The sequence below is a fragment of the Chelonoidis abingdonii genome, chromosome 1 (assembly GCF_003597395.2).
Source record: "Chelonoidis abingdonii isolate Lonesome George chromosome 1, CheloAbing_2.0, whole genome shotgun sequence".
Taxonomy (NCBI): domain Eukaryota; kingdom Metazoa; phylum Chordata; order Testudines; family Testudinidae; genus Chelonoidis; species Chelonoidis abingdonii.
The window spans coordinates 92,704,419-92,720,586 of NC_133769.1; the positions used below are offsets into that span (position 1 = coordinate 92,704,419).

Sequence of the window (16,168 nt, forward strand, 5' to 3'; positions counted from 1 at the left end):
TGAGCCTAAAGTGGTGGCAGAGGTTTCTGAGGCAATCAGGCAGGTGGTAGGCATAAACAATGTGCCTGAAGTACCTGCTGGTTTTGAGAGAATGGGGTTTCCAAACTGCACTAAGGCCATTGAAGGGACTTTGCCCTCCTCAAAAAGCACACGAGTACATAAACACAAAGGGTACTACTCCATTGTTATGCAAGCCCTTGTAGACCACAGAGGCTGATTTATGGACACCAATGTGGGCTCCACGGAAAAGTTAATGATGTTAGGGTCTTCCCCCGACTGAGAGTCTATCTTCATGGACAGGCCAGGACACTATTGCCACCAAATGACATTGTCCTATGGAGTATTTGTCCCCACTGTTATTCTAGGGGACTCCGTGTACCACTTTTTGCTTCGGCTTATGAAACTGTATCCTGATCTCAAAGGCCTTGGAAAAAGAAGGTTTAATTACACTCTCAGTAGTTGCAGAATGGTGGTTGAATGTGTGCTTTGCAGACTGAACTCCCGCCAGCGGTTTACAGTGGCATCAATGCTGTCTGCATTATTGTGACTTTCTGTGGTCTTCACATTCCCTGTGAATCCAAAGGCTGAGCCATTTGCCACTGAGTGGACCTATGACAGTAATGGATTGCTGAATGGTACATGCAGCCAGAAGGTGCACCTGTCACAGATGCAGCAGGATGCACCCGGCCAATAGAAATCAGGGTTGCTGTATGAGCCCATATTATGGACTTGCCTGGACCAATGGAAGAGGGAGACTAGTACATTTATGGATTTATTTGTATAGCAATTTGTACATAAATGAAGTACGGCTGCTGTATGCTATGAATAGGCGTGTGTGTGTGATTGTCATGAATTATTAATTCTGGAAGAGATGACTGCTTATACAACATGGGCAGTGGATGGAGGCTTTTGTGGCATAAACTGTGGATTTTCTTTATGGACTGATCTGAATATATTGTGACAGACCCAAACCAGTGGGCTATAGGAGTCTGGTAGAGGGCAAATATACTGGTCACCGGATGAGTAGTTTTCTGTTCCCTGAGTGACCAGAGCAGGGGCTGCACTAGAGTAATCAGGAACCTGCTAGAACCAATTAAGGCAGACAGGCTGATTAGATCACCTGCAGCCAATCAAGGCAGGCTAATCAGGGCACCTGGGTTTAAAAAGGAGCTCACTCCAGTCAGGTGAGGAAGAGCCAGAGGAGAGGAAGTGCGTGTGAGGAGCTGGGAGCAAGAGGCACAAGGAGCTGAGAGTGAGAGGGTGTGCTGCTGGAGGACAAAGGAGTACAAGTGTTATCAGATACCAGGAGGAAGCTCCTGTGGTGAGGATAAAGAAGGTGTTTGGAGGAGGCCATGGGGAAGTAGCCCAGGGAGTTGTAGCTATCATGCAGCTGTTACAGGAGGCACTATGGACAGCTGCGATCCACAGGGCCCTGGGCTGGAAGCTGGAGTAGAGAGAGGGCCCGGGTTCCCCCCAAACCTCCCAACTCCTGATCAGACACAGGAGGAGTTGATCCAGACTGTGGGGAAGATCACTGAGGTGAGCAAATCTGCCAATAAGCGCAGGACCCACCAGAGTAGAGGAGGAACTTTGCCACAATATATAGTGAGAAACTGTGCTTGAACACAACTTCTCAGCTGTGCCTTATCATGTCTTGTCTTTATTCTCTGAAACACATATTATATGACGTGATGCAGTGATGAAAATACACGTTAAAATAAAGTAAGCGTTTATTTGTGAACTTGGCAGTAATACCAAAAAAACAATATTGTCAGTCAGGCCAGGTGCCATTAAAACACCAGTAATAAACCAACATCAAAAGTGATGATAAAACAAAGTGCATAACACAAACATATTTCACTGTTTTGCACTGTTCCAAGTGCAAACAAGTAAAATCAGTACAAATACAGTCCCTACTTCTGTGTGTCCCCAGCTGCCCATTCTCCTTTTCCTTTCTAGCTTCTTTAGTGTGCACTTGGTGCCACTGCATGAGGCTGGAGGACTGCAGTAGTGTGGAGGACTGCTGGGGATATATTTGCCTTGCACAACTAGCATTCAGTCCTGGTTGCATGGGCCACCCAACCATGGTATTATCTAATGCATTCCTGGTCTGCAGGACATGGTACCACAGAGGGCACTTAAGGACATAGCGTGGAGGGGGCAGGAGCCTCAAGTCTTGCAGCCATTGGCGCAAGCAGCCTCTCAAACAGGTCTTTCTACTGCACTCTATCTTCCTCTCCCAAGGGCTGTTCTTGCACCACAGTCTGTGGTGCAAGTCTCTCCTCATGTGCTGCAATTCGCTCCTTGTGCTCTGCAACCTGTTGATGTCTTTCCATCTGCCGTGAATCCTTTTCCCTGTGGTACTGGTCCTGATGGCTGGCCCTGTCCAGGATGTCCACTGTAAGTTCATCATGGAAATGCTTCCTCTTTCAACACTCATCATTGTTCGAAGTCCCAGGCACTTGCTAGACTGTGACTGGGCTGCAGAGGTGGAAGGGCCTGAAAGCAGACATCAAACTGTACAGTATCGTCTCAGTACTTCAAAAAAGCTTCAGTGCTTCCTCAGAAAAAGTGTCTGTGAAATGTCAAGGCCAAAATTAATCCCTTTGTAAAACTCAGCTCCATATATTCTCAGCGGAATGCTCTGGTACCCCAGGAACTCCCTGGACACAACTCAGTTAAACAGAGTGAAAACAGCACACAAAAAATTGTGAGGTATAATTTTAAAATGCTTAAAAAATGCAGATGACTGTAGCTTGGAGGTTTGTCAGTGCTTTCAGGCCTTCTACATTCTGTAGGACTTAACAATCCTGCAGGGTCCTGAATGGCAAGGAGACATTCTAGTATCTAGTCTAGTCAAACTTCATTGCACCATGACCCCCTTCTGACAACAAAATTTACTACACGATCCCAGGAGGGGGGACTAAGCCCACCCGAGCCTCACCGCCCCAAAAGACGAAGCTCAAGGGCTTCAGTTTCAAGCAGGGGGCCTGTAACCTGAGCCCTGCCACTCAGAGCTGATGCCCTTGGGTTTGGGATTTCGCAGTGGGGTTTGGGTTTGGCTCTGGGCCCCAGCAAATCTAAGCCAGCTCTGGCGACCCCATTAAAATGCAACCCACTTTGGGGTCCCGACCTAGAGTTTGAGAACTGCTGATCTAGTCCATGCCACTGGTGGCAAGTCAGCTGTGTATGCCACAGATTTTCAAGCTTATGGTGACTGAGCAACACACCTGTGAGTGGTGTGAGCTGGTGTCCTATAAAGGTGGGCCTGGAAAATATGCCCTCCCCCTATCTGGAGTTCCTACTACAGGAAAAGTTTGCAGCTATCACCATCAGAGATTGGGTCACAATTCCTGGGAGGAATCAACTGGATGCTAATTTAGCATCCACATGGACTACTGTCTCCTTGTTGCTTACGCTACAGCCTACTCTACCTAGATCGACCTATGGACTACATGCAAGCCCACACGATAATACAAACTCTCATAAAACTGCACAGACAGCCCCACCTTCCCTGGCAACTTCTTGACTACATACAATCTCCTGCTGTATTTTGGCCACTGATTTCATCACCCACTCACTACATTTCCCTGTACGTTTTACTGGTTACAGGCGGCTCGCTATGCTGTGTTGTGGCTGATTTGCACGGTGTGATGTACTAAAAGGGAAAGCAACAGACGGTTCTTACTTTTAACATCCCAGCACATCTCTGTAAGAATGTGTGAGGATCTAGTAGAAATTTAATCTGAAATGCTTGTTTAACTGTTGTTTGTGCTTTCCGGTCTCCATTCTGAATTCACCATGTGGTGCTCAATTACATTTTGATGCCAAGATGTTGGCGTGCATTTTGCCATTAGTGGACACATACAGCTACCCACGACTTGTAATAAAAATTGCACTGGGTCATAACCCAGAAACCCCTCCTATTGGCATATTAACAAAAAATGTGGAGCCAAACACTTACCAGGCTCCAGGGCTATGTTCTGTCTCTTCTTCTTCTGCTGCCAGTTCCATGGCAGGCTGCTCCTATGGGCGGGGCACAGGGAGTCATCAAACAGCTCCTCTGAGTATGGCCTCAGAATGTGCTGTGTTTGCTCTGGAGGCAAACCTCTTTGGGGACCGGTATGAGCACCAGTCACCTGATCCAGTGTCTGCTGGCTCCCCTCCAGTGTTATACTAGATTTAGGGGTCAGAAGGCTGCCATCCCGGCTGATCAGGCCATTGTGAACTGCTGGTGGTTCAGTACCCAGCACCCAGTCAAAGTCCTCGTTAAAGAGACAGGATGATAGGGAGTTCCCAGAGGTGTGCATTCTCATCCCTGGCTTTCCGGTAGTCACTCGTCAGCTGTTTAATCTGCTCCCTTCACAGTCACCAGTCCGCTGAATCCCAGCACTGTCTGCTTATTTCTTGGCATACATGGCCATTTCTGGGATTCTTACTGGAGTGGAACATCTTGCTCGCCTCACACCACAGATCTGCCAGAAGCTGACTGTGGGCCTATGACCAGGCAGCAGTGTTCTTGACAAGGACTTCTGTTCAGTGGCCATAGCTTATGCAGGAGATGGTTTGCTCTCTTAGTACTTCAGCAATCAGAATAAAATGGAAGGGTTAAATGACAAGCAGCTGAATTTGAACCAGGGGACTGCCTCAGCTTCCTGGAAGTTGATTGGCTAGTCTTGGGATAGAAAGGCTAGGAACAAGGGATTGTGGGACAGTTTTGGCAGACTCTCAGGATGCGAGTTTGGCAGATCGGGGCCCAAACTGCATCCATGCTGCCAAATAGTGCAATCTGGATGGGACTTGGGCCCATCTTAAGGCATGGATGCTGAGCGCTTGCTGGCCCGAGGTCAGACACATTTCTGTGCAGACGGAAGGGAGGTATGACTTGAGCCTGAGCTTACTCTACAGTCTAGACACACTCATAGTTCATCAAGTCCCTCCTATTGCACCAGTGCAAGATTCTGTAAATTGAGGGGAAGGAGGGGGAGTTAACATTTTTAAAGGCACCTCAGTGATCTAGGAACTTAAGTCCTATTTTCAAAAGTGACTTAAGCACTTCTGTTCCTAAGTCCCATTTACTTCAGTGTGACTTAGGCTCTAAGGGCTAGATGGTCAAACATACCTATGCACCTAGATAGCTTTCTAGTGAATTTATAAAAGCACCTAAGCAGGTTAGGGACCTAAAATCCACTGACTTTTTAACTTAACACAGTTTTGAAAATTCTACCCTAGATCTAAAATAATGTTTTATCTTATCTGCAGTTGAGCAACTCTTACAACAAGGCCTCAAACCAGCAGCCCTGGACAAGTTATATAATTGCATAACTGATCTCCCCGATAAAAATATTTTCCTTCCACATAATCTAAACATTCCCATTCTCAGTTTTAGGCCTCTCCTTCTGCACTGTGTTGTACATAGTTCTTTCCATTCTTCTGCCTGGTTCTCTCACAAGTATTTTTGCAGGTGAGGTGCCTTAGCCACACTGAGAACCTGACCAGAAACTTGTCCAGATCAGCTGCATTTGATGTATGTATAAATTGTCACAGTCATAAATTTGTATATTCTATGAGAGAGGGGTCGAAGCAGCATTAATTAGTTTGTACTGACCGTCTATAAAACCCATCAGCTGATCAGTACTGTTCTTGCGCCACAGTTAGAGGGAAAGGTAACCATGGGCTGTATTTTATTATTCAGTCAGGTACACATTGTGCATCCTGATTACAGTTATATCTGCCACCACACCTTTGTCATATGCATGAAACTTAAGGACACTAGCTCATCCGTCCTGGGTGTTTTATGCCATCAGCATTGCCCAATTTCCTGAGCTAACAGAGAGCCTGCAGGAGCTACTCTGTCAGGGGCAGGGTGGAGAGTCTGTGGCTACTGGGATGTGGAGCTGCACCTCTGCTTTCAAACCAAGAATCTTGCAGGTTGTATTTTGCCTTGTAGTATTATTCCCTAGGTGTAGTGTGTGGCTGTTATCTACATTAAATCAGATACCATGGGTAATTTGCAAACAGGATTTACTTAGGGACTCCCTTGGGTCCCCACATCCCATGCAAATTCTGCAGCTCACAGGCTGACCCAATCTCCCTGTGTAGTACTGGGATGAGAGGGAGAGGAAACAATCTGCAATCTGAATGACTTTCTGTCCACTGGGCCAGTCAGCTCCAATGATATCAGTGAAGTTATTCAAAAGTTAAATTTAGCCCCCATGTCTTTTGTAGCATCTAAAATAAAACAACTGACCCTTGCCCCTAAATGGTGAGTCTATTAATCTTTGGAATGGAAGGAATTAAAAAAAAATAATGAAGCCTAAGATTCCAGTTTGGATGATCCTGAGGAATATGAGCAAAGGCACATCAAATGGAAATCCCAATCTGTTATTCAGAGGAATATGCTGCCTCATCTATAATAAACACTTTGGCAAGGCCTACCTGGGGAAACTGTGTGTCAGCAAAGAAAAGACCCTTTAAGAAACCAGTGATCTGCAAGTAGAGCCGGTGGTTATCCTCTGGATTTTCTGAGGTGCAGCCTGTGAACATTGAGCTGAAAATGGAAGTAGAAATTATATTTAATTTCCAGTCCCCTGTCTCCTTCTGTTCATTTCTTTTCCTTTTTATTTATTTACAAACCTTAATAATTATTTTCTGGATTAATAAAATAAAAGCAAACAATTGAACAACGGGGATATCATTACACAATAAATTATACAAATATAGAAATGTGATACAAGAAACAATTATCAAAGCAAAGCAATTCAGAGGTACGTGGCAGATGTGATAATATTGTTCCAGGAGAAAAATGTACACTAATTATAATACAAGGTAACAGTCATATTTACCTGGCAGCCTGCATGCTTTATAGCATCACCTTGTTCAAATTAAGGCCTTTTATTTTTTATGTTACATTTTGAATGAATGAGACAGCTTTATGTCATCACAAAAGTTGACTGAGAATATCAACTAGCAACAGCCACACTGTGGCCATATGCTGGGCAACTTCTCCAGCAGGCTCTGCCAATCTTGAACCTGACTTCCGAAGTTCCAGCCTTGCATCTTCTCCTGAGCTCCCACAGAACTCTGCCAATGCACATAGCAAATCTTTTTTAATTCTGGGCCTGAGCTGCTTGAAACCACAGGCTGACAAAAAAAAGACCCAATTGTCCTAAAGTAAGAGCTGGCTAGGGACATGTGCAGATGGGACTCTAACTCAGTGTGCCTGAATGCTTCCCCAAATTTTTTTAAAAACAATCACTTGTTGTTTAACTGGTACACATTTAATTCAGTTTTATTATATATTTGAGTGTGGTTTGGTTAACAATCTAAAAGGACTTATTCTCATTTACATTGCTCAAGCAATGTGAAGTGTAGTTTTAGTTTAAGTGCAAATCACACCTCACATGTTAAAGGACCTTCTAAACTTCCGGACAATTACTTCCTAAACTTACAACTTGCAAGGAGAGAAAATCCCACCCAAGAAACAACCTGCAGTGAAAGTACTTCACAGCTGAGCCATCACATGGATTTTCTATTAAGAAGCACGATCCTTGCCCTTGCTAGGGCTACTGGCTGAGATCAAGAATGATGACACGTTCTCTCTTGACGGACTACACACAGCCCTTGCACAAGGAAGGACTTGATGTAATAGATCTTTCCTTTCTCTGATGTTACTATTCAGGTCAAACTACATTTCTGCTCTGTAAGATATTTGTTATTGTATTAGAATATTAAAAGAGGGTGAAGGAGACTATTTCTAAAAAGTAGGGCTGTCAAGAGATTAAAAAAATTCATTGTGATTAATTGCACTGTTAATAATAGAATACATTTAGTAAAATATTTTTGGATTTTTCTACATTTTCAAATATATTTGATTTCAATTACAACACATAATACAAAGTGTATAGTGCTTACTTTATATTTATTTTTTATTACAAGTATTTGCACTGTAAAAAACCAACAAAATTGTATTTTTCAATTCACCTAATACAAGTAACGTAGTGCAATTGCTTTATCGTGAAAGTTGAACTTACAAATGTAGAATTAAGTACAAAAAAACTGCATTCAAAAATAAAACAATGTAAAATTTTAGAGCCTGCAAGTCCACTCAGTCCTACTTCTTGGTCAGCCAATAGCTCATTTGCAGGAAATAATGCTGCCCACTTCTTGTTTACAATGTCATCTGAAATTGAGAACAGGTGTTCTCATGGCACTGTTGTAGCCGGCGTCGCAAGATATTTATTTGCCAGATGTGCTAAAGAGTCATATGTCCCTTCATGCTTCAATCACCATTCCAGCGGACATGCATCCATGCTAATGATGGGTTCTGCTTGTTAACAATCCAAAGCAGTGCGGACCAACGCATGTTCATTTTCATTATATGAGTCAGATGCCACCAGCAGAAGGTTGATTTTCTTTTTTGGTGGTTTGGGTTCTGTAGTTTCCACATTGGAGTGTTGCTCTTCTAAGACTTCTGAAAGCATGCTTCAGAGTTCGTCCCTCTCAGATTTTGGAAGGCACTTCAGATTCTTAAACCTTGGGTTGAGTGCTGTAGCTATCTTTAGAAATCTCATATTGGTACCTTCTTTACGTTTTGTGAAATCTGCAGTGAAAGTGTTCTTAAAATGAACATGTGCTGCATCATCATCCGAGACTGCTGTAGCATGAAATATATGGCAGAATGTAGGTACACAGAGCAGGGGACATACAATTCTCCCCCAAGGAGTTCAGTCACAAATTTAATTAACGCATTATTTTTTTAAAGAGCATTATCAGCATGGAAGCATGTCCTGTGGAACGGTGGCCGAAGCATGAAGGGGCATATGAATGTTTAGCATATCTAGCACATAAATACCTTCCAGTTCCAGTTACAAAAGTGCCATGCAAATACCTGTTCTCACTTTCTGGTGACACTGTAAATAAGAAGAGAGCAGCAGCATCTCCTGTAAATGTAAACAAGCTTGTTTGTCTTAGCGACTGGCTGAACAAGAAGTAGGACTGAGTAGACTTGCAGGCGCTGAAGTTTTACATTGTTTTGCTTTTGAGTGTAGTTATATAACAAAAAAAAAATCTACAGTTGTAGGTTGCACTTTCATGACAAAGATTGCACTACAGTACTTGTATGAGGTGAACTGAAAAATACTATTTCTTGTGTTTATCATTTTTTCAGTGCAAATATTTGTAATAAAAATAATATACGCTTTTATTTCAATTACAACACAGAATACAATATATATGAAACTGTAAAAACCATCTCAAATATTTAATAAATATCAATTAGTATTCTATTGTTTAATAGTGTGATTAATCATGATTAATTTTTTAATCACAATTAATTTTTTGAGTTAATCGCATGAGTTAACTGTGATTAATCAATAGCCCTACTAAAAAGACTTTTTCTGTTCCACTGAAGAACACAGTTCAAAATCAGCTCACTTATCCAGAGAACACCTCCTGACCTCTTTAGATCTTGTGAGGGAAACAACAGACAGCTTTAGGAATCCTACATTATGACAGTGGGGAAGACTACAACTGCTGATGAAGAAAATCAAAAAGATCCCATTTCTAGTACTAACTGGGCACTCATGAGATTAACACAGAGGGTGCTTTCCATTCTAATGTAAAATGTCTATTAATTGCAAGCTTACCAATTCTTACACCATAACAAATGGTATGATCATGAGCAAGTTGCTGCAAGCAGTTGTCTTTAACAGACCTAAGGGAGGAGGACATAAATATGGAAGCTGCCTTATTAATGTGCATCAAAGGATAAGGATGCTGGCTACCAGATTGGGTGTGTTTATAATTACCCTGGACTGGACATTGCTTGTTGAGTCTCATTTCTGTCAAGGAAACCAGCAGCAACATCAAAAGCATCTTCAAATAGTATCTACCAAAGAAAACATTTTAGATGTCAAAACTATCAGCCGCTGCACAATGTTATCCAGCCTACGACAGTTTTCGATAATTAAGTCTTTAAAATCTAGGAAGTCTTTCTTCCCCTTAGACAGGTGTGCTTATTTCCTAGACTGGACCAATAATAATATATTGTAAAGCCAGACAAAAATTACTTTCATTACTACATAATAGGGCAAAAGATCCATCAGTTCCATCCAGACTGTCAGTTTCCAGGAACTGGATTTAAGCCAATGGTTTCCAAATACCTCAATGAAAAGCATGGCTTATACAAGTGCTTCCCAGTCTATTTTGCTAGCTGTTACTGATGTGCACAGCCAAAGATCTCAGCTGTATCAGCTGGTGCCCACGCAATCTCATTCAGCTGTGAGCTCCAGCTTGCAATGAAGCCTGGGGTGCTCCAAATTCCAGAACTGCATTGTAGCATTCCATGAGCTCATCCACCCATCCTGCTATGTTCATTGTTACTCCTGGTGTACATGTAACCCGCCAATACCATTTTGTAAGTAGGCCAGTTACAAGAATGGCCTAACTTCCTTCCAGTTGAGATGACTTATTGCTGCAATGCACTTATGCATTAAAGGTAAATACTGCTAAAACACCACTAAAAAAATACACAACCTTTCTTTGAGCAGCTGAGCACTCACATAAACAGCATTTCAACAAATGTGTACAATCAATTATCTTCTGCTTATTCTCTTTAAAAAAATTCCAGCCATCACGTGGTCACTGACTTCCCATCTGAGCTGAGCCCTCACCCCTCTATGCACTGGACCAGCAGTTTCAGTTGTACAATTGACTACACTGAAGTGGGGAAGCTGTTGTATGAAAGTTAAGTCCAGTTTTATTACCCACTGTTATAAAATGCTATTATAAAGAAAACCCTTATGATCTGGGAGCTGATTGTTGGGTCCAGCATAGCTGTGTTCCAAGCAGGACTTGTGAGGCGAAGGTAGGTGTATGTCATCTTTATTCTTATGGCCCCCGACAGATATGGCCATTTCCTGCAATATCTTTGGGATTAATTTTATGTAGCATTATGGGCTAGGGATTTATGTAATTCCATGGGGGAGGGTGACCGCAGCCCTTCAGGAAGTAAGAACAGTGGGGGTGAGTAGGTAAATTCACTCAGGCTATAAAACCTCTGGAGAAGTACCACCACCAAGAGAGGCCCACATACACTGGTTCAGACTGGATTCTCCAGAGGCCAACAAATGATGGACTTTTGGATATATAACCTGAGTTTAAACTGACTCAGGGCCTGTTTTCTGATCCAGCAAATGGACAGGACCTTCTGTCCAAGGGTGTCCCCAATCTTTCCTGGGAAAGGCTGGAAGGACATTGGCCTACTGAGACCCCACAAGACTAGTAAGCTTGTAGTATGCATATAGGAACTTTTGCTGAGGAAGAGGTGCATGGTAATTTATAACTTTTGTTTATAGTCTCTGAAGAGAAAGTAAAGCACTGGTGATGGCCTGTTTTTAGTTAGTCTGGCTTGATGGGAAAAACACAGTGCAGACAGGGAACTGTGCAGCGTGGAAAACCCCCAGTCATGAGGGAGAGAGATGTGTGTCTTCACCCAAGAGAGGTGACGGCTGAGGAGCAGGGAGCTTACAGTGCGTCCATGGGCAACGGGTATCACAGGCCAGGACAAAGTCTTCCCGAACAGCCCGGTGTGGTCCTGCCCACACTCCACCCCCATAGCGCCTTCAGCTTCCTGCTCTTCCCCCTGTCTAGGCCTAGGGTGGCCTGCAGCTGGGGCCGATGCTCACGGTGCCTGGTGCTCCAGAGCTGAGGCACTGGGGATGGGGCGCTGGAGCCACACCACCTGCCCAGTACTCTGGCGCTGGGGCTGTGCCGCTCGCCTGGGACTCTGGGGCTGTGGGTGCGTGGGTGGCCCAGGGCTGGGGTGGAGGGCCCAGGGGCTACTGGTGGGGGAGAGACGGGGCCTCAGGCAGAAGGGGAAGGGACGAGCCTCCCCCCAATGGTTGGCTCATGCACTGCCCATGACTGTGTGCCCTTGTTACACCACAGAGGGGAAATATGGGTGTAATTGCCCTGAACTGTGATACCCCACTCCCTCTCTCCTAAGTTGGAGCAAACTTAACTATTACCTACAGACAGACTCCTCACTTCAGTGCAGATCAGCAGTACTACTGCCATTAAAAGCCCAGTGTACTTGGGGATACCTTAACAAAACTGAAAAACTGGCAGCCACAGGAGAGCAGGGTTAGGGATCTGCTAAGGAGTAAGAGAGAATTCAGTGTAAACATTTACTGCCATCCTGTTAATGATATTCACTTGTGTATTATGCTGCTTATGGAAAGGTTTAATTAAAGTAATGTGTTCCCCTTTAAGAGATGCACACTCAGTATAGCTAGCAACTTTCCCGCAGTTTGGAACTTCTGAAGCAGAAAGCTTAGTAGTAATTGGCACCTACCTCCTCGGGTGTGGATACCAATGAACCACTGGCTTCCTGACTATTAGCTCTGCTGTTCCTCATACTGCCTTCAGTGCAGGCTGCCTTAGGGTCTGGGAGTATACTTTGTCTCTGACTACAGTACTGCAAGATGCTGTCTCTCCTTTCCTCTGGCAGATTCTGCCACAGGTGGGAAACAGTTGTGGAGACGACAGGAAGCGTGACCTCTTCGGTGCACACAATCCCATTCTCAACCAGCAGGTCCACGGTCTGTTTATAAAAATATAGGTACCTGTAACAAGAGGAAGGGAGACATCTCTTTAAAACAGTTTATGGTGGAGCAGCCTAATGGTTTGACCAACAAGCGATTGGGAAATAAGTTTTAGATGCTATTCCAACCAATGCTGCTGACTCACAGCAGGACGTTGCACAATTACCCTTCTTAATATAGGTGGGGCTGGAAGCATCACTTGTTATTAAGGTTGCCCAATGTTCACTATTATAAGAATCTGTTTTCAGCTGCTGCTTACTTTGCCAAACTTTAACTGGGTTGAAATTTTCCATGCTGGGTGTCTGCTTCAGGGTGAATTGTTTTGGAAAATTTCAGCCAAAACAATTCAGCTGTTTCTGAGAACAAGGCTAGGGAAAAACACATTGTTTTGGCCATGTTAAAAAATTCTGGCAACATTTTTCTTTGAGAGACTATAGTGCCCTTGTGCTTTGGAGCAGGGATGTGAAATTTGGCAAGGTCTGGCCTTTGCCATCTCCATGAAAATATGCCCAAATCTGGCTAAGTTATGAGTCTCAGTAGGGAATTAGATTTTAGCAGCTAAATTCCCTGAAGATATCATCCACACTGGGCATGCTCCTGCCCAGCGTTGAGCAGGATTTTCCCTGCATTGCAGCTGTGGGCTGCTGCAGGCTCTGCTGTGTCCAAGAGTGGGCACTAGAACTGAGAGCAGGAAGCCTGTCTCTCTTGTGTGATCACTGATGGCTTAAGCAGTGTGTAGGAGGAAACAACCTTATTCCCACGCAGAGGGGACAAGAGCTGGAGGAGCAGGAAGAGAACTCTGGGACACAGAGCATGGAAGAGGGAACTGGGACTGGAGGCTGGTGGGATAGAGGGAAACTAGGATTTGCTGGGCAAGGAGATTACAGCTGGCTAGACAAGAAGCCTGGGAACTGGGGAAGAAAATGGAGGATAACAAGATGGGGAGCCAGTAGGCAATGGGGAGGGGGGAGACTGAGATCAGAGGAGCAAGGCAGAGGCTGGGCTGGGCAACTGGGACTGAGAAACAGTGGAGAACCAGTAGGAAAGGAAGTAAGGAGAAGGGAGACCGATCTGACCAAGAGCCTGACGGTTGTGGGGAGACTGGCACTGGATGGTCAAAGAGATTGGAACAAGAAGTCAGGGCAGGGGAGATGACACTGAAACTGGGATGTCCAGTAGAAAGAAGGAATGTGGCTGGCAGTGGGAGTGGCTGTAGGCCAGAGTGGGGAAGAGAAACAGCTTGGATGAGGAGCCAGCAGGGGTGAACTGGGGCTGAGGAGGAAGTGAGAATGGGACTGAGAGGGGAAACCGGGATGGGGAGCATGGAGGAGTGATCCTAGGACTTGCTGGGCAAGGAGACTAAGACAGAGATGAAGGGCCTGAACAGTGGAGACTGGGACCGGCTAGGAGAGAAGAATGGGACTGATATGAGAAGCCAGAGGTCAGGAAGTGATAGGACTAGGATAAAAACAGATTTGAGGGGATAGGATCACACTTGGGGTGAATGGGCAGAAGATTTTGTGCCCAATAGAACACGCTCAGCTCTGGAGCTTGGAACGGAACTCAAGATTCCTGAGTCACACCCATTCCTCTACTGAAAGCAAACATCTGTGAAACCCACTAACAATCATGTCTCTCTCATCCCTCCTAGTGGTGGTTCACACAGAGGATGACAACCTACTACTGCTATAAGTTACTCTTTTAACTCAAGTGGCAGATGCCTATGCAGTGGATGTAAAGGTTCCAACTCTGCTGATCACCCTTGTGGGCGTCAATATGATGCCACATGTTGGAATTTTTGTTTTTCCATTTAGCTTTTTTTAAAAATCTGGAAAATTACACATAAAATGCTTTAAAAAACATTAAAGTTGTAAAGTTAAGCATTCAAAATTTAGGAAATGCGAGAATTAAGGCTATCTGTACAATCCTAACTCACCCCTTTTGTGCATATGCATTATGAAACATTTTTAATTACATGATCACAGCCTATTTTTTCCACAGGACCCTTTCTTTTTCAGTGCACAGGGTGGATGAGTCAGGACTGTATAATGAAGGAGACTGTTGTTTGTAGGACCCATGCATCCTCCGCTGCAGAATTTGGAAGGCATGTAGTGAATGAGGCATAAGATTGCAGGAAGAGAAAGGATGGTTTCATGTTTAAAGCAGATGAATCCTGCTCTGGAAAATTAGATTATATCCCTGCTTTTGCCACAGAGTTCCTATGTGATGCTAGGCAAGTCACCTAATCTGAACTTTTCACAAGTAGGCACCAATTGGGTGTTCCTCACTTTATGGGTGCCCAATTTGTTACCCTGGGGCCTGATTTGCAGAAGTGCTGAGCACTCACAGATGTGACTGAAGTCAGTGGGAGCTGTGCTTAAAGTGCTACACAATGCTGAATAGTCTGAAAAATCAGGAACTATGTATCTCAAATTGGGCACCAAAAATTAGCAGATACTGTTGACCTTAATCTCTCTTTGCCTCAGTTACTTAGCTCTATAAAATGGGAGTACTCATCTCAAAAGGAGTTCTGAAAATAAATGTATTAATGTTTGTGAAGCACTCGGAGAATATAGTGATGAGTCCCATAGAAAAGCTCATGAGGAAATTTATAATTCTGTCTGCAAAGCAAGGTTTGAATAGTGCATGGTGAATAGAGCTTACGGACACACATTGAACAAGGACAAAATAAAATGCTGAAGAGCTGAGAACCACACAACTGTCTTTCTTCCTACACAATCCTTCCTCTTCTTTAGGACCTCCATTTTGTCAGTGTAAAATGGGGATAATAATACCCACCTCAAAAAGGAGCTGCAAAGCATAGGGCTCATCTACACTAGAATTATTTCTGATCAACTGTTCCTGAGTCACTCCATGTTTGGACACTCCTATTCTGAAACAAGGGTGCCCTGTTACTGCTCAGCATTATCCACTTTCACAGAGGATTACCATAAACAGGGATAAGGCACTCTTGTTCCAGAATAAGCCTGTCCACATATGCAGTTAAACAAGACAGCTGTTGTGCTTTAAATTGACACGCTACCTTAATTCACAATTAACTTTCAGATATAAACCAAGCCCTAATTTAAGGGTTGTAAAGTGCTTAGAGCTCTCAGATCATGAAAGGCTCAAGTTCAAAGTAATATGAAGGACAGTGTATGCACCAGTCATTGCTATTAAGTTTTATCGGGCTTAAAATGATTCTTTGGAAGATGTCCCATTTAAACAAATTTCCGGATTTACCACCATGTATTGTACGAGAAAGCAATTCAAAGCTGTTCAATCTTTTAAAAATTGCTATTTTGACAAGACAAGATTGTAAAGCTTGAGGGAGAAAACCCACCAAAACCTAAGACCAGCAGTGTTCAATCACTCAACTGCCTAAAGTTGTTCCACTGTTCCTGGAGGTAGCAGTACTTATACGGGCTTAATAATTTTGGGGTATTTTCACATAATTTATTATGCTCATAGAAAATGCTGGTTTGCCAGCCTGGAGACAGATGGCTATAATAGCTCCCAAACAGATGTTCTTTAACCAACCAAGAGTCTACAGATGAAAGGGA

At 43.8% G+C, this 16,168-nt stretch overlaps 1 protein-coding gene across 1 annotated transcript in view; it reads right to left on the bottom strand.

Annotated features, from left to right (window-relative positions):
- The window catches only part of STRA8 (stimulated by retinoic acid 8), a 31,571-nt gene that overhangs the window by 3,637 nt on the left and 11,766 nt on the right, over positions 1–16,168 (bottom strand). Inside the window, exons 6-8 of the mRNA XM_032788526.2 lie at positions 12,356–12,626; positions 9,810–9,889; positions 6,439–6,550 (exon numbers count right to left, since the gene is read on the bottom strand). Of these exons, the coding sequence (XP_032644417.2) occupies positions 6,439–6,550; positions 9,810–9,889; positions 12,356–12,626 (463 nt within the window). The remainder of the gene's footprint in view (positions 1–6,438; positions 6,551–9,809; positions 9,890–12,355; positions 12,627–16,168) is intronic.